The 25,242-nt window shown below is 35.4% G+C and overlaps 1 protein-coding gene across 17 annotated transcripts in view; it reads left to right on the top strand.

The window, feature by feature from the left end:
• Positions 1–25,242, top strand: part of LOC110381336 (voltage-dependent L-type calcium channel subunit beta-3) — a 132,017-nt gene that overhangs the window by 73,512 nt on the left and 33,263 nt on the right. For 13 of the 17 annotated variants that reach the window (XR_010276558.1, XM_064035139.1, XM_064035138.1 and 10 more), the window contains one exon: positions 5,450–5,485. The exons of the other annotated variants lie outside the window; for them this stretch is intronic. Coding sequence is in view for 12 of the 13 variants with exons in the window: in XM_064035139.1 (XP_063891209.1) it covers positions 5,450–5,485 (36 nt within the window). In the remaining variant the exon portion in view is untranslated. The remainder of the gene's footprint in view (positions 1–5,449; positions 5,486–25,242) is intronic. 17 annotated transcript variants of the gene reach the window in all.

Below are 25,242 nucleotides of genomic sequence, written 5' to 3'. Positions count from 1 at the left end.
CTGCGAAGGCATGGTAGACACATTGTCATCCCGGCCGTAGGTTCTGTGGGCGTGGCGTGGGTGGTCCGGGTCTGTCTTCCTAGACGACAGACCCGTGTCGACGGCGCGCGTTGTTCCACGCGCTCCTCAAAGAGACGTCAGTGGGAGCAGGGTGGCCTGCCGGGGCTGCGGGTTGTTCGAAAGAGATACCGCGGCCCTGGTACATAAAAGGCCTATGACGGAACACGACGATTTTAGTCAGTAAGAGTTGTCTCTGCTAACCCACAGCGGGAGGGTCATTGATGATTTTACGTCGACACACAAATTATTTTAGAACGAGGATTTATATCGTGATTGTGGGATTGCAGTCGTGTTTTGGAAATTTAAGTTTTTTTTATACTGACGGGTTCTTAGATTGTTTTGTTGAATATTTTTTGGGAGGTTCTAACCGTTATTTCATGAGTGGATAAATCAAAGACAGGCAATAAGAATAATGTTTTGTACCTACTTGAAGTTCAAAACCGATAATTTTTCTTCTTCTTGCTAAGTAAATAACTGCTGACATTTAAGATCCAATATTATTATACGATCTCAATATTTATAAATCTTCACCTTTATGATTTACTACCGCGTAAAGCATGTATCACCATCACAATCCACAAATATGACCTGTAACCAATTTAAATAATTACACCCGAAAAGTTCAAATATTCATCAAGTAAAAACCATATAATTTAAAATTTCGATAAACAAACTCTTACCGGTTTCAAAGCTATTGATAAAATAATAACTAAGTATTAATTACATACAAACGTGTGTATGTATGTATGTTAATATAGCACAAAAACTTGGAGCTGTCTGTAAAACCGTCAATTATTGCCGACCTCTAAGCTAAGAGATGGAATAATCGTTTTGTATGTAGATTTATTATATGCTGTTCAATTATATAGGAAATTGTAATAATTGCTGCTTGCAACAAGACCTTTGAGGAAACTGCTACATGCTGGATTTAACTTTATTCTTTACTTATGCTTGGATGTAGTCCTCAAATTGTTTCGTATCGTACATATTTAATTCCCCTTTTTTCGTAAAAAATGATATATTTGACATCATTTTATTCAGTGTTATATTAATGTGAAATTACGGCTCGCAAAATTACATTCACGGGGTTCCAGGCTTCCAAATACCTGGACAGTTTCATATTTATAACATGATTCAGCAGTCCTGTGTTATTTGCTACAAATCCTCGATTTTAACTAATTCTAATTGCCTCAAAACAACGTACAAACGACAGCTGACGATAACTCTTTCAATTCCAAAATCAAGTCTGAAATAACTTATAACTTTGTACGGTGCGCAAAAAATGATTTATAAGTCGAGGCGCCAACACCTGCCCTGCTATCTGTACTTTGGCATGTGCGAACTTAATTTCGGCTATTAAGTTGCTTCTAAGTACCAATAAATTGGCCGAAAGAAGCCATGTATGTTATTACTTGATGGTGATAATATCTAAGTGAGGAACACTGATTTTTGAGCTCGGTAATCATATCTCGATTATTGCTTAGAAGGTTTCAAATACGTTTTGTTTTTTTGTTCTGTGTACAGGATTGGTGGCGCCATCTGTGTTGTTTAGAATGAAATATTGTATTGTTGTGACAGTTTTCAGCGCAAAAGTCTAGCACATATCTTTTGAGAATACTTTGTATTGTAGTTTTCCATCGTTAGGCATGTATTACAGGAATTGGGATCTATGAGAATAAAACTGATTCAATGTTTTGAGCTTGCTGTTTGAAAGAACTACTGAAAAAAGTGTTTTTTTTTATGCTGTAAATAAATCACAGACACAACAGAAAAACAAAAGTCAAATCCGAAAAATAATCTTTTTATTTCACAAACTAATTACTGCAACAAACGGGAATTTAAATTACACTGTCGTTCGTTTTCACTAGTTTCAGCGTTTGAGTGAAAGGGCGGAAGCTCGCCTCCAAAACTGGGTCAGACTGACTGTCAGTGCCCCATCCCCATCCCATCCCATCCCCACTCACACTTGTCACTCCAACCACCCCCATTTTAGGGTTAATAGTGAAAAATTTAGTGCAGCACGGAGAAGGTTATTTAGTTTCCGCTTTCGTTAATTCTGTTGTTTTGAAGTTTTAGCTGCCATTTTGTTTTGGTTGAGAATTATGAAATTATTATTTTTTGTTTCTTTGATGGGGGTTGAGGAAAATTGTGTCTCTATCGGCCGTAGGGAATAGTGATAGGTATTTTTCTTCCTTTTGAATTAAACATGTTTTAGCAATTAAACTCCCGCCGAAATCTTTTAGAAATAAATACGTAATATCTCGATAAATAATAATAATATCGAAGCAAGATTAAACTTAATCATTTACCTATCAATAACGACATTCATTTTAATAAAACCGTTTAGATAAAAGCTCAAAATAAAATATACAATGCGTCATTAGACGAAAACAAAACACAAGTCATCGTTTACATAATTAAGTAAATCTGGAATGTTCCAAATATCGAATCTTGCACAACTAAACTTCGTGAATCATCGGCAATGATCGGTAAAACATCCGAGCAATTGATTTGCATACATTGCTCATTATCGGAATACATGGACCCGTGTGAAATAGTTTGGTCTCTTTAGTAACGTGCAACGCCCACGCATCTTACCTCAAAATAATATCGATGTCAATGGTTTTATGGAGATTTTTATTTCTTTCGCTTCTATTCTAAGTGTTCTTTTTATGGGTGCTTCTATGATTTATTATTTTTTCTCTGTGTAGCAAATTAATGATTCAATAACACGCATATTGTAAACCGCTTCTTAGGATTTGGAACTTAAGTCGCGCTAGCCTCCAACTGCAATTTCCATCCTGATATGATTGTAATTTCGCCAAGCGTTGTTTATGTTTCTATGCTTCCAAAAGTCTCCTTCTTCAACTTACGTCTTAAGTACAGAATATCCCATAAGGTCTTAGTATTATTAAGGTTTAGAATCGATACCATTATTTCGGCAAGGCATACGTTCAGACCGCGTTGGCATCAACACCTGTCGCTGCGAGCTTCGTTTGTCTGGCTTTGACTTTTGGCAAGTGCTTAGTGATGGGAAGAATGCGATTATCGATTTTATATCGATAAGTGCTTATGCCATCAGTTCGCTATTAGTAACAAAGTCCATCTTAGAGAACATAGTAAATATTCAAGGCAGATAATATGACTTCTTTGTTTGATATTTTCGTTACATCATCTCATCTGGACCCCTAGACATATAACAAGCAATGGTGAATTGTACTATTTACTCAACCAATACCAATACTTCTACCGATGAGTTACAAATCAGGAAGCGACATCCAGCGTTCAATTAAAACGTAGTAGTCAGACTTTATGGGCAAGTCACGACTTTAGGTCGGCTTTAACAATTACTAAAACAGAAAATTCGACATAAAACCAACGTAAGTGCTGTTTTGAGAATGACCGTTGACCTTGTTTTATGTCTCTTTGGACTCTTTGCCATAGATTTGTATCTAAATTAAAATTGATCTACAAAATATACAAGTCTTGGTAATCACTGTTCGCGTGCGAAATGTAATAAGCCAGTTCAATTGTTCTAGTTGGTACAAATTGAAATAAATGAAAGAAATCTGAACCCAAATCTTTGTCCACCAAATCAGTTCAATTTCAAAGGTCAGTACCAAATAGCACTCTTTTTTTTGGATTTGGATATTATCGACTTATGTATCTTCTTCTAAACAATTGACTTTATCGATATGTAGCTGCATCCCTATTCTCCCATAATGGTCATTTCGGTAATGGCGTGTCGGAGCCCGCGGGACCGCCGGGAGGGGGCCGCAGTGCCCTTGCGCAGCCGTGCCCTTGCGCGGGTCACCTTGCGCAGGTACGCGCATGCGCCTATTGCGCGCAACCAACCTTTTACAAACAAACAACCCGTTTTTGAACTCTAACGAATTGTAATAAGGTTTAATTTCGATTGGCAGTAATGCTTCTTAGGGCTGGACATACGGTTCCGGTATCATACGGTTATTGATTCCGAAGATTAAATCTAGGTATCAGATTTCTTTCTTTCGTATATCGATTTTCGTTTGATTTATTGATCGAAATTCAATTCTCCCTTTTGTAAATGAAAGTTATTTATGTCTCGTTGAGTTACGAATCCTGGGCTCTGATGTGTAGGTGCTCTCTATTCCTTCAACAATAGGAAACTGTATCTTTGAAATACACATTTCTTATGTCAGAGAATATTTGCTCTTCGAAGCCATCTTGCATGACACGACACACTTACAAGAATCTTATTAGAACGGCATGTCAATAATTCTTAGTCTTCTCCTATTATTTAATTTCCAACAAGTGTGAACGAGCCTTATTCTAACGAGTTCCGATTTCGATTTTTTAAGCCAATTGCATTTTATAGGCGAGCGTGACAGGATAATTTAGGAAAGAGTGGGTTTATCTTTTTTGTTCATTGCCTTGCGCATGCGATTCTCAAGTGTCTGCCATTGTTTTTGCAGTTTTTTGCCAACCATTGTACTACGATATGTTTAATAGGTATTGAAGTAATAAATATTAACGTTTAGCATTCGTTTCTGGTATAATTACGCGCGGTTTTTTGCCAAACGAAGATCGACGTGCAACCATTTTGTTTATAGTCTATGTGTCGGTTTTTTTGACGCCAGGATAAAACCTTGTAATCATATTTTGTTATACTTGTAATTTGCACACGTGTGTCGAGTAAAAAATTGACGATCGGTAATAAATATTGCAATTACATTTTATTATACGAATTAATTTATCACTCGGCGCTGTCAATAAAAAATGCACCGTCACATTGAAATGGCGGCAAAGATTCCATTACAGAGTTGCCACAGATAAAACATTTCAGACCAAAAAGTTTGATTTCGACCTATGCGTTGTTTGGATGTCTACCGAATATTTCTCACGAATAAGGCTGCCTTATTATAAAGTAAGGAATAAAAAGGGCTTTAGTACTGGGAAGCGAATGATGACGTGTTTGGATGGATTTTTCCTCCTGTCTGTAATTTCTAAAGCTTTCTTCTTAGAAATTTTGTGAGTAAAGGTATTAGTCATACTTGAAGTACATGCTAATCGGTTATGAAGCACGTAGGTTATACATAATGGTAAGTCTATGGTTTATCTGGTATGGTATGGTGGATCTAATTGGAATGGATATAAAATTACTACGTACTAGATAAATACTCGATTTATTGAATGTCTAAACTCTAAGTTTAAACCATATTCCACTTTACTATAAGTTAACATAAACAGTGATGAAACATAGAATATTATTTTTTCTATTTCAATGTTTGAATGAACCCTGTGAAATTTTTCCAAAAATTGTTTTATTTGATTATTTAATTTGTTATTTATTATTTGTTACAAAAACAATTGGGCAATTAAAGCAGGATATTTATTGTTTCTTTCACAGGAATCATCGCCAACATTGACGCTTTTTTCGTCAAAGGTAAGTATTTCAAAATCGAACATTGACATCATTCATTGTCATTGCTTGACCAGAAACAAATAATATCCTGCGTTTTTAAATTTCGAATTTTTTTCGTTGTGTTTTATTTTTCGTAATTTCTGTGTACTTTTTTTGTTTGTGTATTATTATCGGGGCGGGTTGTGTTGCATGGTCGTAGACGCCATTCATTACCATCATCGCTGTGTATGCTAATTTGGTGTATTTTTAAATGTATGAGTGTTAGATGTAATATTATTCATATGTAATTCTTAATGTATATTATAATGTATATAGATTGTATTATAGTGAAGTTCGAGTATTATTCACAGTACAGTCAGCAACGAATGTTGATAAGCATTTCAATTATGAAATTGATGAATTTATTTTCAGCTTTTTTAAAAAGTCTGTGTTATGTATTGTTCATTTGCTAGCTTTGTTAATTGGATTATCAACAGCCGTTGCTGAATCGAATATACCTACTAGCTTTTTTTGGGTAGTTACTTATATTTGACGTTTTAGATAATTTATAAAACAAAATATTTACTTAGTTAGTGGTTTAATTAGACTTTTTAAAATAAAATCTTCCAATCAAAGTTTTCAGTCGATCTGATGACGACTAAATATCCGATCGTTGAATAGCACATATGTAATACATATGTGCTCTACTATTCATCTCCGTACCTATAGGTTTATGAGCTCAAACAAATTATTGTGCGAATAAAAGTTTGCAGTATACGGATGTAACTGTACGGATTAAAAATTTCGTTATCAAAATGTCGTAGGCTTAAAAATAAAGTTATAAAAAAACGCGAAATCTAAAAAAAACTAACAGTAAAATGCGTTCCATCTAAAAATAAAGCTTTTACTAGAAAACGCGTAAATCACATGTTTTATTTGTTACATAAATTAATTAAGCAGTATGTGTACCGTTTTCACGCAGTTTTGGTTCAATAAAAAAAGTTAATAGACATGAAATTTATGGGCCATAAGCTCTTAGATAAAATGACATAGGTATACTTTGGTTTGATAACGGAGAAAGGAAAGATAGCGAAGGTGCCACAAGGTAGGTCAGGCGCCTTCTTGTAGGTCTAGCAACGTAAGGTACGCGTGATCAGTTACTAGAACTAACATTCGGGTTCCAATTAATGGTAGCTTCCATAGAAGGAGTGTAAGGGCGGAGCTAGCAACGTTCCTCGTCCCCCGAATTCCCTTATTTTTTATTTTATTAGGAGATTTTGCATTATTGACATCTCCACTAGTAATTTTGTTCTCCATAGGGTGGATAGTAAAGTCTATGCTGATTAGAAAGGTCTGTCGATACTCGATAGTAGCGAATTTATTAATTAATATAACATATTTGTGTCTGATCAACAGAAAGATAAGCGGTTCATAATCAAAATACTTAATTAAGAAGCTATTTTTATTAATGTGTTTTTAATTTCGGTTTTTATATTTATCAAAGCTACCAACAGCTGTTGTATATAAATTCAAGAAGTACTACTTTTTGGTTCAGGTCATAAGTAACTTATGTCGTTAACTAGTTTCGGTTCATAACTGATGGATATATGCAATATTACATAGCTAAAATGTTTGTTTGTTTGAACTCTTTGACCTCAGAAACTATTGGATCGGTTTGAAAAAATATTTTGATGTTAAATGGCCAATTTATCGAGGAGAGCACTGCATAGTGGTTTCCATGGCGACACAGATGTAACTGCAGGTACTTAATGCAATCGTTAACATAGATAATGCATTGCTTTATTCAGTTACCTATTATGTTAATACAATCATTAATCACAGCATTAAGCTAATCTTTCATCACGAGTTAACAGTTCCAAAACTTTAAAAGGTAAATAAATTATTTTCCACTAGGTACGTTAATGCAATACTGATTATTTCGCTAACACGCAGTTTTCATATTAATTAGCTAAATAGTTAAAAGCAGGCCACAGTTGTCCCACGAATGTCCGATATCGTCAAACGAGGCAATAAAACGAAACGATGTGATTTGCCGATAATTTCGTGAACAATATTATTATTGTGGCCTACTGCCAGTTAGAAAGTATTTAATCTGTATATATTACGAATAAATACTGATATATTGTCAATTTTATACTTAGATTTTAACGATAAAAAAATCTATTTGTCAGTAATGTTTATTTATTTATTTTTTATGTAAAATTTTCGTCATATTTTTGTATTGAAAATTAATAACAGTTACTTTATCTTTATGCAATGCATGTTCTTATCAGTAAAATAAAAATGAGTAGATAAATGAAGATCAAATACTGATCTAAGTATTGATAACCTTAACCGACTAAAATAAATTGAAAATGTTTTACCACTAAAGTTTTACGGTACAGTCGTAAACATGTCCAGACTAATTTATTTTCAATAATGAGCAATAGGAACCTGTATTAAAAATTATTACGTTAATTAGTTATATTTTCTATTCAAATTATTGTAGCGATAAAATATAGTTTGTGATAATTAAAAATTATGGCCTTTTTTTGTTGGTTTTAATTTCTAATTTAATTATTTTTGGGAGTATTTGTTACTTAAATTAGCTACACTTGTTAGCAAGTAGACTTTAAATTTGCAGAGATATTTCATTTCAGTGAGAACTTAATAACTTAATTAATCTGGAAAAAAAACTTTGATTAATTCATAACTATAATGGAATTATTTTGGTCTTGATTAACTGTATCAGAACTTACAAAATATGTTGCTTATTGAGTACTTTGAACCTTGCTACTCGTATAAAAATCTCTCAAAAGTGGGTGAGCCACACTCGTATGTGTAAGTGTACATGCATATTGTCTTTGTATGCGTAAGCTCGGGAGCGCTCAGTAGTGGCCGAGTCGTCGAGTCATACAAAGACAATGTGCACGTACATTTTACACACACAAGTGTAGCTCACCCGCATTCGTGACATAAAACATCTATGCTACTGTTCTATAATCTTGCTACCGAAAATGTCACGAGCTAAGCCATGCTCCAACATTAATGACCCATTTTCCCCCACATTTACTGCTCTTGCGCAAGATATACATAAACAGATCGTAAAGCTCATGTTTTTCTATCCCTGGACATAGAACATAATAATAATAAATTAAACCTAATGCAATAACTATAAATTACTTGATCACGTAAACGGGTTTTAATTTTTAAAAGCTTTTTACTATTTGTTAGACATGATTATCAAAATTTTAAACTTGCACCAATATTTTAATCTGACTCTGAAAATCTGCTAAATAAATAAATAAATATCTAAACCATCGATCAATAATTTCAAGAAGACAATGATACTCTTAAATATTATTAAGTACACTAAAGTGATATCTTGGTAATTGTCAATTCTGACTACTGCCCACAAAAAGACACAAAGAAATAAATGTAATAACATCATCAACACTTTAAATATCCTCCAACCAATAGTCATCATCATTTAGCAAAATTCTAGTAAAGCCCAAATATAAAATGTGCAAAACTTCGAACACTCATTGCCTAGTAATTTCCTGTATTTAAAAGTAACAGAATCATTTGGTTATTAAGACATATGTACAGTCATCCTAAGCTTACTAACTACGTGCGAAAATAATATAGAATGTGAATAATATCAGCTTACAGAACGGATAATTATTTGACTGGGGTTTTTTCAGAAACGTCACGTACCTAAATTATTTTTGTTTTAATCTACATCTTAGGTAAACTCTGTCTGTGAGACATGGATAATCCAAATCGACGCCTCCTACGCATAAGGTCGTAAGGCTAAAAAATCGTTTTTACAGGAGAGCGTTTTTTGTATTCGGTGATGATAATTTTTTTTCTGAAAGGTTTTCAACAGAGATTTTTGCATTATGCTGTCAATTAACAATTAAATAATTTATTTCCAGGTGCTGGATATTATAAAAAATTGTAGTTACCGAAAAAAACCCAATTTACTTACTTACGACCTTATACTTGATTGAAAAGGGTCGTATCTTCTTGTTACGACTGTATGCGTTCATAAACTTGATTTAAACAACACGAATAACGACGTAAGTTTTGAATTACGACTATATGCGACGAGCAAACTGTCGAAATCCATTTAAATAACAAGTTTAAGGCTAGAGAAATAAAGTCAAATGGTAAGAAAGAAGCATTAGAAAGTGGAGAAAAAATAGTTACAGCGTATTTCTAATATACCACATGAACAGTCACTTTATAAAGTGAATTACCCAGTAGTGGGAATAGTTGAAATAGGTTATTTACTTAACTCTTAACACGAAATTAAAATATTTTTGAAATCGGTCCCAGAGGCCCCGAGGAAAACCAGTTCAAATGTTCTCCTTACATAGTCACTCTACAAATTCTTGGGCAGCTGCCCAGTAGTGGGAATTCTCTTTATTTCACTCATTTCACGAAATTAAAATATTTTAGATATTGGTCCCGAGGGTCCTCATGAAAACCAGTTGTTGTAAATAAATATTCCACATGAACAATCAATTTACAAAGCCTGAGCCCTTTGCCCAGTAAATCGGAGTGGTTAAATAGGATCTTTACTTCACTTTAACACGAAATACAAATATTTATAAAATCGCTCCCAAGGGTCCTGACAAATTATTCGGACAAGACTTTTCTGACAAATAAGTCTTGTTCATATTCATTATCATTCATCTCAGGATCTGTAATAAGTTGGAATGAGTAATTTTTTTACTGTGATTTTAAAATAAATTCTAAAAGCATTAGTTTCTAATAAAAACTGACCCTGATTTCCTGAAAAATAAGGCAATTAATTCTCGGTTAAAATCTACAAGACCCCTGCGCTATGGGCTATCTACTATAAAAATCTTATCAAGAACTCTCTCTCGAATACGAGCTAGATAGTAGACACCGTTGAGGAATTCCCTCGTTTCTCTGTCGTCTTCATCTTCAGGTCAGATCTTAACCTCCACTGTTTTGTGGTATCTGAGACATATACCCGAATGAGAAGTTTTCCACTAAATGTGTCTATAATTTTCGAGAGTTGCAACCGATTTTTTTAGGGTTTCCATATCTAGACCGGATGACAAACGAACTACTTAGGAAGTAAACCCTTTCAAACAATAAAATATTTGTTTAAATCGGTTGGTAACCGACGGATTCATTTTGGGAAGTCGGTTAAAAAAAAGATGTCATATACTATAACTCGTATTTATCAATTAATATAATTAAATTAAGGTAATAAAAGTGGAATAGTTAAGACTTCGTTTGTAAGCATATTTTTCAGAATATTGAATAAGATTGAAACCAGTTTATCTCAGGACTCCTGGGGTAGATTTCGAAATGCTTTGGTCTGAGACCTAATATAAGCCTATGGAACATTATACACTATGCAGTTACTGTGGGCAACACTTGAGCCCGACTACTATACAAAGAATAGCATTGTCCTTTACACATGTTAAAAATACATAGATAGAGACTTAGAAAATTAACATAATTCAAACATAACATCACGACTTTTATTCCCAAAAGGGGTAAGCATAGGTTAGAGAGGTAAGAGACAGGAGAATATTACAGTCCACACAGTTATTAATCCCATTGTTATGCCTGTTGTCGAACATTAGGCACTATTCCAGATTCCGTGTTATGAGAATTTCGAAATTGAAAAACCCAATAATATATTGCCCGATACGGGAATCAAACCCAATACCTTGTGGCGGGCAGTCATATTCGCAGCCCCTAGAACAACGAAGCAGTTTGAACGTTAATTTTAATGATTTTTCAACCATAATTGAAAAGCAGAGAATCGTATCTTATTTTTTTAACGGAGCATACAGCCGTATGTCTATGATACGTCTTTATACTTTTATTCATTGTTATATTTAAACCTCGCATATGGTCTTAAGAATAAGTTACGACTCCTAGAATTAAATTATTGAGTAATATAAAGTCGTAACTGAACACAGTACACGTATGATTACAGCGTATAAAGTCGTAACATAAACGTTTCGACGTTTTGCGTGGGACGGCTGGAATACGACGATTGACATACGACGTCGGTACTGCGCTCTGATTGGCCGTCCTCGCTCCAATCAATCGGAGCATACAGTCGGAACTATCCGCGCGACTTTATGCGCGGGAGAACATTGTTGTTAAGACCATTATCCATTAAAAAACTCGCTATTTATAGAAGATATTAAAATTTGGATTTTAGTAATATGTAATAACATTTAAGATTATTGTAATGGTGCAAAAAAACGATTTTTGTAAAAAAATGTGTTCCGACCTTCTGCGTGGGAGGCGTCGAAATAGCTATAGAAACTTATACGTTCTAACATACCTACAGATTTACCGAGTTCACTTATACTTCTATATGCCCTTTTCCCATGTTATTTGCGGTCGGTGCAATATGTTTCTTTCTTCCATTTCTCTCTATCAGAGATCATATTAACATCCACTCCCTTCTTATTCATATCCTCTTTTAGGCAGTCAATCCATCTTTCCCTTTGCTTACCTACAGCTTTATTTGCTAATCAGTAGTAGTAATATTTTTATTTACCGGTCGAGTTACGCAGCAAGCTAACATTTAAAGTATACTTACGCATCGCGACCGTGACAATTGAAAAAAAATCCAAGTGCGATCAATCAACGGAATTGTTATTAGCACCTCTAAATTCCAAAAGTAAAAAACCCAAATGTCTAAAAGTTCCCAGAGGCGACCTTTTCGTAATCGCAATTATATCTCAAACAATTAGTCATGTTAGATTTCTCTTGAACAATGTTTCATTGCGGATGATGTTACTCATCGCAATTGGCGTGCCTAGGATGTAAGTAATAGCAAGGATGAGGAGCGAATGGAGTGCTTATTGATACTTTATAATCTTGAATTCAACATGGCGGAGCTTGGGAGTCAGTTTTAGGAATTCGAAGATTTAACAATTGTCAGAATACTTTGTTATTTTTATTACCCGACTGCCAAAGAAGGAGGGTAATGTTTTTCGCAGTTATTATCATAGATACATTTATTGTTTACCTGTAGGTACTTTTATGTGTTCCCGTGTCCCCTTTTGACCTCGGTGTAGATGGAACTACGAGCCCCTCCAGCTCGTGGATAAAAAAATTTCTCTGTGTTCAAGTCAATATTATTGTAATGTGAACAAAACTATTTAATTGATATAGTCACAAAATGTTGATTTATTATTACAATTAAAGTTGAACAGGACTTGGCTTCTATGCGATCTCAAAACTTTTTACGGTGGAGGAACTGCGTAGAGGATTGGCTTTTTTTACATTTAATGTTTTTGATGGGATAGGTATGACCAGATTTAATTTAAAATTTACTTGAAAGTCGGTGTCTTTAAGATCAGCATTGAAAATGCGTTCTCCATTCTGTGATTTTCTGTGGCACTGTCAAACAGTTCCTTGCCATTAGTACATCTCATTGCGCTTGTCAATAGAGGTGCGAAGGTGAAATTATTTGCGCGTAAGTAATGTTGTAGGCGTTAAATGTGACGTCATGTTAGCTTTACTAATCATCGGTATTGTCCTGGTTTTTAAGTAGGCACTTAGTATTGTGGTTTATTTTGAGCTGGTACTTTGACTGCAAGTGAAGGTAGTCATTATATAAATCTAAAAACATAGTGTGAGTCTATTACGAACAGCTAAGCAATAAAATTACTCTTGTGTTAAGTTTTATGTACTTTCTACATTCGTTGAGGAAATTTGGACTTAACAGTCTGAAATTGCCAACCCGCCTTGGGCAAGAACGTGCATTAACGCTCATTGCTTCTCTGTTTGAGAAGAGGTCTGTTCCCTGCCAGTAGGTCACTAAAAAGGCTCATGATAATTTAAAATAGAAGTATGTAGTTTTTTCTGTCCTTATTTATTCGTGCTAGTCAAGAAATCCTACTGTTTATACGAGGTTTACATATTTTTTCCCACAAAACAAATCAAATTCAAACAATAATACTCGCATGAAACTAAAACTGCTGAACATGAGTCAGTTCGGCGCGGTGCGCGTGCGACGTTGTTTTCTTACGACGGCCCGCGCCGCTCCGGATGCGAGCATGCCGACACCATAGCTTTGGGAATGGTTAGACTGGAATATTGTTGGTACTTATCCCGTTTTCTATTTTGATATGTTGCAGTAACAGACATTTTTAAATCCAAGTGCCCGGTCTTTTACAGACCAGATTGGTTTCTGAGGCTTCATAATATACAAAACGATATTATCCTATGTAGCTAGACTGCTGTTTGACAAGTACATTTGTCGAGGACCCTCACTCCTATCAGTTTAGTCTCATTCACTTACTTTTGGAAAAATCTCCCAATCTGTACATTAGAACATATGTATATGTATATGTTTTAGTGGTAGTAGTAGAGTATTATTTATAAACTCAAATCATCAATTATAATTATTTGTTTATTAATTTTACTCATAAAACTAAATAATTTGCCCATTCTAAGCCCTTCCTAACTCTACACCTAAGAAAAGTCACATCACATCGAGATATCCAGTAAAGTACAAGTGAAGTGTCTCTGCTACTAGAAATAGCTGCTACTACGGAGGGGCGGGAGGGGAAGGCGATGTACTTGCGGGCCGGGAGGGGAAGCATATACGTTTCCGTCGCGGGAAGCACGTGGCGATTGCGTTGATTTTTTTTTATTTTAAATATGGAAGGTATGAGTAATTTTTGAAGAGCTATTAGTATGTCCTTCTTGTTGGGTTACGTGGTCTAATGCATGTAGAAGAGTGAATGGGTTTTCTAAGAATTTTAAGGAGGTTAATGTATTTTTTTTTCGTTGAATAAATGATAGACTGGTGATCAATATTTGTATTTTGAAGTAATTATTTTTTCAACGTGTGCTAAAATTATATTAACTGTAACGGGAGAAAAAATAATTTTCTTATATAGTGCCGTACAAAGTATCAATCACAAGGGGGAGAAAAGACCTCTGAAAAGTAAATCAATTTTATTGCACATCTAAATCGTAGAAAAGTATGATTTATTTTTACCTTATCGATCTTTTTATTTCTCCGATATTGAAAAATCCATTTTTCATTGGAAAAGAAACTATATTCTCTTTGGTGCTTCTAATAGCTTACTTTACTATGATAAGTGAGCTTATTAGTAGGTTGGCAATCGGAAGTAAAGGGGAGGCAATTTGTAATCAGTTGTCTATTCATGGCCCTATGCAAATGTCAATCATTTCCAAGTAGTATTAGTAGAAGTGGTCAATTTTAGTATCATTGTAGGGCTTAAATATTCTAAGTAAAAGGTATTACTGTTTCCTTTCTATATTTTGTTTACTAGCTGTTCCTCGTAGATCCAACCACAATCCATCTTGAAGGAAATTAAAAGTCAGTCCCTCATGTTTTTTCTCGGTCTCTAGACTATATTTGTGTGCCTTAAAATCTGTTCAGTAGTTTTGACTTGAAAATCAGACATGCAGATCTTTCGCATTAATACGAATATGAGGCATCGTTTCAAGCCAATACAAACCTAAAACACCAGCCCAAAACTATTCTAAATCCAAATACTTATTGAACATCACTCTTAAACCAATACCCACACTTACTGACCAAACGCCATCATCCAGATTAATAACCCTCACTACATGTTAGTAAGTACTCGAAGTACTTTGCGTTGGAAACCCATGGGATTTATAGCTAACATTACCCATGGTACAGACGCCAGTAAATCCAGCACCTACAATAAACGTAGAGGTATAATCTTTATAAATTCTAACTGACCAACTTGTGTGGACTAGGAGCGTAGAAAAGAGGAGATGTGTTATCGATAAAGTGGAATATCGAGTATTGACTGTGTTATTGTGTCGATAAAATAAAGTTTGAAGTTGAGATGTTATGATGTGATTAAGTGAGAATCTGTGGGAAACATTTATTTGAAAAATAGAGAAGACTCTTAGGGCTGGTCTAATAGATGTTAAAAGGTTTAATCACGGTGTGATTGTTCAATAATTATTGCTTTTTAAGCTTCCTTCTGCTTCTCGTAAAATGAAAATACAGATCTTTCAAAAATGTTCAATCTAAATATATAAAACTCAAAGGTGACTGACTGACTGACTGACATAGTGATCTATCAACGCACAGCTGAAACCACTGGACGGATCGGGCTGAAATTTGGCATGCAGGTAGATGTTATGACGTAGGCATCCGCTAAGAAAGGATTTTGATCAATTCTACCCCCAAGGGGATAAAATAGGGGATGAAAGTTTGTATGAAACTTTGTCAATTTTAAACCGATCGGACTGAGACTTTGCATACATAAAGCTACTATGGCGTAGGCAACTCTTAAGAAAGGATTTTGATAAATTCCATCCCTAAGGGGATAAAATAGGGGATGAAAGTTTGTATACATCTTCTTAGATTTGTACACGCTAATCTTCCGAACTACTGAACGGATTTCAATGATTTTTTCTTTGTTGTATCAGTATTAAGCCTGGTCAACATATAGGCTATAATTTATCTTCGAAACTTGAAGACCTGATGCAGAACTCCAACAGACCAACAAAACTATAAGAGATACAAAAATGGTGCCATGGCAAAAATTGTTTCATGTGATGAGCATTTTCAGCTGAGATAATAAATTTTAAGATCTGGAACACCTGATGTGGAACCCCAAGAGCCCAGCTTCTCTATACCATATACAGGTATGACGTTTTAGCAAAAGTTGTTCAATTTGATAAGCACTTTCTATTGACTTACACAAATTGAAGATCTAAAACACCTGATGTGGAACTCCAGGGGCCCAGCTAGACTATAGCATATAGAGGTATGACGTTTTAGAAAAAGTTGTTCAATCTGATAAGCACTCTCTGTTGACTTATAAAAATTGAACCACACCTACACCTGATGTGGAACTCCAGGAGCCCAGCTAGAACCATGACGGGGGTAGGTCTCACGCCTCAGGATTAGTAGCCCTGCTCGGAGGGTAGGTGCCTCATGGTAAGCACAGGGAGCGCGTAATCTGCGTTTAAAGTCCACCGAGGTATCCTCACCCTTCAGCTCATACTTGAGAGATTGGTTCTCTACCCACTAAACCACCACGACTTCCACTAAGTCACCACGACTTTGTCATCTATTTAATGTTTTTTTACGTAATAATACTTGTGTAATATTTTTGCCACACACAAATGCGGACTAATTAGAATCAATACTTTTATCCCTATGGTCACGTCTATTGCGGTTCAGTTCTCAGCGCTTTGTTTAATCTGCTGTGCTTTTGCTGTTAAAGTACAAAAATTACGTATATAGAACGTTTCTCTTCGGTCTCTTAAATCAGACTATTCATATATTCAGTAACTTCATCTCAACAATCTTCGTTTTGTACGCGTAATCTCAAATACCGTAGTCGTTTGTATGTAAAATGTCTACGATCAGAGGTACTAAGATATCTGACCGGCGAGCAAGTAGACCGCGGGTACATATTTCACTGCGGTGAGGCAACGCGACGTCGCCAACCGAAATAATACAGAAACGTGTGGGTGGGATGCACTCGCTTACACCGTGGACGTAGGAAATAGTAGATGTGACAGACTGCGGTAGCTAGGAATTGAATTTGTTTAGTAAGGGTACTTAAGTCAGGATAGTTTGGGAATGGTCTAAATGTCTTGCCAGAAGGTGCGCATGACTTAGCCATTTGTTCCGCATTTGCATTTTATTATAGCTACATATTCTGGTTGATATAAATATGTAGATACAGAAGCTGCCTTGCACAAAACTTTTATTAATTAAAAATATTAAAATAATGGACGCTACCATTTAAAATCATACAGCGTTTACCTATTTTAACAGAGAACGTGACAAACACTACCGCCTCCACAGCCCTACGGACCATCATTAAAGTATTTTTATAATGTCTCTGTAAGTTTAATCTGGTCGCTAGCATTATTCACCGGTCGCTGAGCGATATACACTCGGCTCGCGATTGGACAACACTATGGCTCCTTTGATTTAGCTGTGGCGCCTCGTTCTAGAGAATAAAAATGATTTTTATTGAGAATTATTAATGGCTGTTATGTAAGGGATATGTAGGAGCCGGTGCGTTTCTTTTTGGTTGTTTTTTTTTCTTTTTAGGCTACTGTGGTTATGGTTTTGTGTGTAAGTTCGAAGTAGTATTGATTGTAGATTGATATTAGATAAAGTGATGATCAACTTTATTTTGTAGTACGCGTCTTTATAATTTGTCCAAAAATGTAAATGTTTTTGCTTAAAAAAACTTAATTGGTGTAGACCTCAGTTTTAAGACAACCTTTAAAAATATCCAACAGTTTCAGCTATTCAGGGCTGAATGTAGTTGCAACAAACAATATGAGTATATTTTTTAACAGCGTGTTTCACTAACCAACCACCAATTTCGGGATCATCAATCATTAAAATCACAGCATTAACTCAACATCACCGATCTGAAAAACGCCTGAATCCTACCGCACTACGTGACCCGAGCTGAAGCTACCAGATTACGAAGTACACACAGAAATAGCCAGCATGTACCTACGTAATTGTAAAAATAAAATGTTTGTTTTGACGGAGAGCTGTCCCCCATACTCGATGGCTTCCTTATGTCGGTAGAGTGGTGTTATGTGTTGAACAAGATACGAATAAAGTTGATAAGACCTGTTAGTTTGTCAAAGGAAATGTTGTCCTCTTAGTGTCCTTGTTTCTTCAATATGACATTTAAGATTGATTGGTAAAAGTTCTCACTTTATTATATGGCGGGCAGTGGCAGCCAATGGCGGGTCAAATTACCAAAATCTATAAAAAATGGTCCTTGTGTCCAGATCGTTTGCCAACAATATTTTTTGAATATGGTTAGCTGTAAGTTTTTACTGTAAGATACATATTGGTTTTAAAACAGCTCACATTTTCACGAGTCTCCCTTAAGTCAATCATCAACACTGTTTATCATCCCTGTACTTTACACTGCAATAATACCTGAAATCACGAAATAATTATAGCAAATTGCGCTCAAATAATACCAATAACACTTGTGAACGCGATATATGCGTATGCGCGCTCAATCATAACAACATTCAGTTTGGCTATGCCACGTGCTTCTTTGACATACAAAAGAATAAGAAAGTCAGAAGTAATACTTCAATAATTTCTAGCGAGTTCATAACATATTTTGTGTAGTCTGATTGGACTCTTCTGAGTACCTGTGTATGGAGCTACTGCCGGTCCGACCTCCTCAACCCAATTAGGTACCTGGGTTTCCGATACCAATTGATCAAACTGATACTAGACTGATCACTAGCGCCTTGGCTATATGTAGGCACTTATGTCAAATCTGAATCTTCTGAAAACATCTCCGTAGTACAAAGTACCGCGTAACTGAATAAAAATGTGACAAATGTTTGAATTACAAGAAATGTGCGCAAACGCCGTATTTATAGATCGTACTCACGTTCTTTATAACTCGAGCTATAAAAATTACTTTAAATTATGTGTAGTGACTTTAGTGTCTTGTTACTGCGAACGTCTTTATTTTCCATCTAAAAATATACTTTATTTCGTGGTAAAGTCTTGTACTACGGAATATTAAAAGTATCCAGATACTGCAGACCACAACAGTTGGCCGACGGTTGTAATTTTTTTTTTAAAGGAAAATCTTGAATCCAGTCCATGTTTTCAGTCGTTTTGATACCGGCTAAGTACCTTATCTTTGTAATGTGAGTACCATCCATTTTCATACTGATTTATGAGCCCTGACTATCGAGGAATTATTACATTAGAGGAAGTCTGAAAGTAGCGCCAGTTACAGAAAAGATGAGAAGTAGAAGGTTGTCATGGTAAGGGCATGTAATGAGGAGGGATAATACGTATGCAACAAAGTGTGTGCTAAGTATGAATGTAGATGGATGGAGAGGAAGAGGAAGACCTAAGAAAAGATGGATGGATTGCCTGAAAGATGACATGAATAGGAAGGGAGTGAGTGTCAGTATGACGACTGACAGGGAGAAATGGATGAGGACGACATATTGCTCCGACCCCAAATAAAATTAGGAACAGGGCAAGAGGAAGAAGACTATCGGCCGACTAAAAGTTTGCAGTGTGCTTTACTCTAAGGTCGATTTACAAGTTCATTTTGAGGGTATTAACTTTTCACATAAGTATCGAAGTTTGCTTTAGTGCTTCGTTAAGAACTACTTCTAGACACGATAGTCTTGTCCTGTTTTGTATTATTTTTGTTGTAAAGGGGTTTTGGCTATATTGGCATACTATGAAGTAGCTTTTTTTATTTCGACAACATTTCGACTTTTCTTGGTAGGTAATTAATCTTTTGTCAGTGTTTTTCTGAGATTGTTCATGAAAATGTTATATTTTTGCTAGGCATGATTTTATTCAATTAAAGTTTTGAGTTTACAAGGTAATCAAAAATTAAATTAAGTCCGGAATTTAGGCCATAACGCAAAAATAAATACAAATTGGAAAGTCATAACGCACAGCCCACGAAATTCGAATAAAAATAATTGTTCCCAATCATTACCTTAGGTGTTCATCAATACTTTCAATCACATAACAATTATAAATTGGCAAAAAGTATTAATACTGCGAGTAGGTATGTTATGTACCGTCAGCAATTTATTCAAATGGCGATGTTCTATCAATCAAGTTTTCGGTTTTATGGTCCCAATTAACTTGCTAACGGTACTCGCACTAAAACTTACGCTAAATGAACATTGTTTTGTTATTATTTTGGCAAACTGTTGTGCTAGTTCCCGCTCCTTACTCTGCCTGGCATAGGAATTTATCTAATTCTAAGCATCTTGCTATTATCGCAGCAATTGCTTAGCGATATGGAAGGAGTCATTTTTGGTACTTTCATTACATTTAATCGGTTCGATAATCGGTCATTGAATGTAGGTAAAGTACCTATCTATGTATATTAGCGGACTAACTTGCTCATCTTTATAGAGGCAGTTTTATGCGTAAAATTATTATTTTACGTTTTATCAAATTCCCGTACCTCAGAGTGTATGAAACGCAAACAAACATACCGACCCACAAATTCATATGTAGTGAAAATTACTCAATTTGTCTCGGTATTTTCGCGCAGTGCTGGCGCAATTCGCGAAATAATGATATCAATCATAATAGCTTTAATGGCGGTACACACAAAATACGTTGGATAAAGTCCGTTAGCGAAACTATTATTTTTTTCACTTATATTCAGTTACGTTCGTTTAATAGCCCGACGAATTGTTTTATAAAAACTCGCGAAATACTTGATTGGTTTATATCGTTAATTGTTAAGTGATATTAACGTCTTATTCTTGGTGTATGTTTCCTGATTACTGTAGGCTTCTTCGAGCATTATTTTCTACATCGGAATATGGTTTGGCTATTCATTTGTACCTATGTGAATGGTTTTATACACACTTTACAGACCTCGAACCTAATTCGAATAAAAAGGCCATAGAAGTCGGTAAAGTGCAAGCTTTAAAAAGCTTTTCATAGGACTGTAATGCCGTAATGAAGTAACTGTCTTAATAAAAAAATATTAAACTAGCAGATTCCTGAGAAAACGTAGCCAAAATGAAAATCCTGCTCTTTCAAATTCAAACTATCTAGTCACTTTAAAGACATGAACCAACTAAAGTTGCTTCAAGATTAGCATCAACAACCAAACAAAAGCATTTTTAAAAGAATCACTTAAATACTTTAATAAAAAACCGATGTAAATAGTGTGGAAATGGCCATAAAGATTAATGTAGACTAAGGTGTACTCGACACGTGGAGCCGCGACGTCGCCGCCTCGCGTGCGCATCTAATTGTCTAACTTTGTACGTTACGCACCGTGCTGCGTTTGTGGGGGCAAGTTACTGGCATAGGGGGTGCTTTTTTATTTTCAAACTAGCTGTTCTAGTGACTCCACTTGCGTCTCGAAGACAGTACTTCTCACACCCGGATTAAAATTAGCCTATGCCACTTCTCAGGCTGCAGACTACGTAAATGTGTACCTTTCAGTACTTTGCCATGAAAGAGCGATAGACGGATTTTCTAATTTTTTCGTATTTAATCGCAGAATTAAGCATTTATATTATGAGCAAGGATTAATTGCGGATATATTTTAACTGACTAAAAGTCATAACAAAACTTTGGAGAAATCCTTCAAATATGGATGCAATTCGTACAAAAACTACGCAATATTTAATAAAAATTTGAACAAAATGAATTGTGCCAAACAATAACTACAGTACAATACCTACATTTGAAACAACAAAAATACATTTCGTCTCACTCGTATCTAATAATACTCTGTTTTTCCATACAATTATTAAATAGGCGACGTAATCTCACCGTTGTTCATCACTTACACAGTTGGCAACACTATAAGAATTTCCACTAAACAAATGAACGATCCCAAGTGTTTTAAATATGTGGGACGCGGGAAAATTCTTTCATAAGTTTGCAACACAAGATTAATAGGGCTTTCTTATTGTATATTTCAATGTTTAATGCGTTTGTTTTTGTTTACTGAAATGTTGGCGCCGTGGTTATTATAACTATATAATTTGTCTTTTAAAAAATTATATCAGGTCTTCTTAAATAAAAATAATAATTATTTAAAATATACAGCTATTTTATTTATTATTTATCTGTTCTAGAAAAATGTGGGCTAAAATTAAGTGCAGTAGCCAGTTACTATCTTCTAGTAGCCGTGACAATGTAAACGGGGCTACTGCAAGTGCGTGCGCCCAATACTTACCCGACTTATTCGAGGGAAATGCGGATTGTGTGAAATAGACTTAGCCATCACCTTCAACTAATGTTTGGGTAATATTTGTATGATTAGAGAGTAGTTTTAATGGTAAATGAGGTTGTTTGTTTAGCTGTTATTCGTTTGTTTAGGTACCTACATATTTAACGCATACTTCTATATACATAGAACAATTATGTAAGGTAAGAAAAATATCAGATCATGTTTACCCTAAGTGACAAATTTTAAGAGTTTTGTCATAATTGGTACTTATAAATGCTTTGCGTAAATATTTCTCCACCTACTACCAATTTCAATGTTCACAATAACGTATGTAGGAGTAGCTCCTACTTCAGTCCGTTTTATTGCTGAAGTGAGTCATACTTTAGAATTTTATATGTAATAGAGTTTTTTCAGTCTAATCTTAAAATGGAAGTCGAAATAAACCTCAAAACGAGATAAACGCTAAATAAAACATCAAATTATGTTCGCTCCGACAAGGACCCCTAACAAACAGAAGTAGAAACATTACAACGAAAACGTTTGAAAACTCTTGATGACTGGCAATTATTTAGCGGAAATAAGTTCTGCGGTGTTGCGTGCGCGCCGGTGCCACGCCATCGCAGCGACACCACAACATTGCCGACTTTCTTTTACAACTTGCCATGCCACCATTAACCCAAGTGGTAATGTATGAACAATATAGCTATACGCACCAGTAATAAAGAATAGTTTTGACAGTCAGACAGGTGTTAAATTTATAAGTTGGCGTGTTTATATCTGCGATGGTATCGCCCTAAGTATCGTGGAAGCGCCTCCGTCGGCTGTTTAGTGTTCTTTGGCGTTTTATTGCGTTCATAAATGTTAATTTTATGTAAGATTCTCTGGATTCTTCCACCTTTTTGTTCGGCGTTGCGGGTGACGTGCGACGCGCGATTAAGGACCACGATATCTGTTTTAAATGGTATTTGTATCGGCTTTATCTGATACTTACATTGACACTTAATTTTTTACGATATTGTAGCGATCTTACTGAAGCGTAGCAACAGGTGCACGACAAAGATTTCTTGACGATTTTTTCCATGAGAATGACTAGGTTAACTATAAGAACTTACAGCAAGGATAGTGCTTCAGTTTATATTACGATAGATGTAAATGTAAAGGTAATGTAAGGGATCTAGAACAAAAATAATTCTAGTTAACGTACCCTGAATCCACGTGGCGAGCTTCATAATCCCCTTCTACAAGTATCCTAGAATAGATTGATACATACAGATAAATAGAGCATAAGAATCACGCGCACGACATGATATATAATCCATTTTCCAGCAGAGAACATATTTAAAACGAAAACACAACATAAAGACGTACAATTTAACAGTAAACAAAAATAAAGATTGAAATCTTTCCACTCGTATGAAAGAAAAACTGAAACACGGAAATGTCTCGTTCCTGTTTCCAAAAACACATGCATTTACTCCACTTGAGGTGAACGCACTCTCATTAAAGGGCCACTGGTTTAACATCCAGTGTAGCATCCATTGACACTTTCATTCTGCGTACTAGATACGGCAGTTGAGTGAGGCGCCGATGTATAGAGAACAGAGTGTCACATTACGCCGCCAACGCGAGCCCTTCTTATTTTTATTTTGTCAAATTGTAACTGAAATAAACTGGAGTGAGTAATAAAAATACCATCGGTACTGTTATTGCAGCGGTCTCGAAATAGAGGTGTCATGGCGTCCCCTGGCTGGCCACTTGTCGTGAGGATATGTTAATAGATAGGATGTAACCGGCGGATAAGAAGCGCTTGTTTTGTTTTCAGCGCCGCGTTTAGATTTCGTGTACGTACTCGAATGACTTTTAGATCACGGTTTTGGTGAATGCTTCGAATGTTTTTTTGTATAGTTGTGTCTGAGATTTTATTCTTGGTTTGGTAGTATCGACAGCACATGTAACGTTATGCGTTTTCTCTCTCTAGGGTTTTTATTAATGTTAAGAAGCTCCTCTTTGGTGCAAATCTTAGGACTCGCAGGGTTATGTTGGCTAAAACTTCCTTGTAATGTTATCTTTCGTGCAAACGTACCTAACTGCTTCAATTTAATAGTATGATACATATTTGGATTGCACTTCATTCCTTATATTAAGGTGGGAAATCATCAAATGACCCTTCCCCCTGCCGCCGTTGCAGTACAATTTCAGTACCTTTTTTTTGTTTTTTTTTCCGACGTCAAAAATCATCAGATGACCCCTCCCGCTGGGTTAGCAGCGGTGAGGGAGTGTCAGACTCTTACTGACTAAAAACCGTCGTGTTCCGTCATAGGCCTTTTAAGTACCAGGGCCGCGGTATCTCTTTCGAACAACCCGCAGCCCCGGCAGGCCTTGGCCCTGCTGGGCCCCGCACAATTTCAGTACCAGACTCGCATAGATCGAATTATGTTCGTGTAGATATTTTCATTGAGTAAAAAAATATGGATAGTCGCGATAGCTTTTTTAATGGAATACTGAAATAATAAGCAATAATTAAAAAAAGATTAGGTAGATGATAGATGCACAGATGTTTCTAGAGTCTGCTTCTTTAATTAGCTTTTGTAATATGTTTAGATTACGTACGAGTGACATTTTGATCTATTTGAAAAACAGGATGCTTGTAATTCTTTGCACTACAAGTGTAAAATTGCGCAATGCAATACGTCATTTTGTAAGTCGGTTGACGCAAATAATGTCGTCGAAAATTTAAAAGCATCCTTCGTCTAATTTAAATCTGTAATGATTAATGGAATCACGGATAAAACATATTACTATTTAAATTGAAGTAATTCTTCGTTTATACATACTTTCTCTTATAAAGTTTATTTATTCAATTTTTATAAAGCTGAAAAGTGCGTTTGCCTGATCGGTTTGATCTAAGAAATGATGTCAATATCGAGAGAGGCTACCGAGGCTACTTTTTATCCTTATGCTCAAAGTAGGTAGAGGATTTTCACCTAAGTCGCTTGACCTAAGTTTACCTTTTATGCCATTTTTTTTCAAAGTTTAGAGAAGTTGGTCAATCATCTCCGGCCT

Source organism: Helicoverpa armigera, chromosome 6 (assembly GCF_030705265.1).
Source record: "Helicoverpa armigera isolate CAAS_96S chromosome 6, ASM3070526v1, whole genome shotgun sequence".
Taxonomy (NCBI): Eukaryota; Metazoa; Arthropoda; class Insecta; order Lepidoptera; family Noctuidae; genus Helicoverpa; species Helicoverpa armigera.
This window is presented reverse-complemented; position numbering and strand designations above follow the sequence as displayed.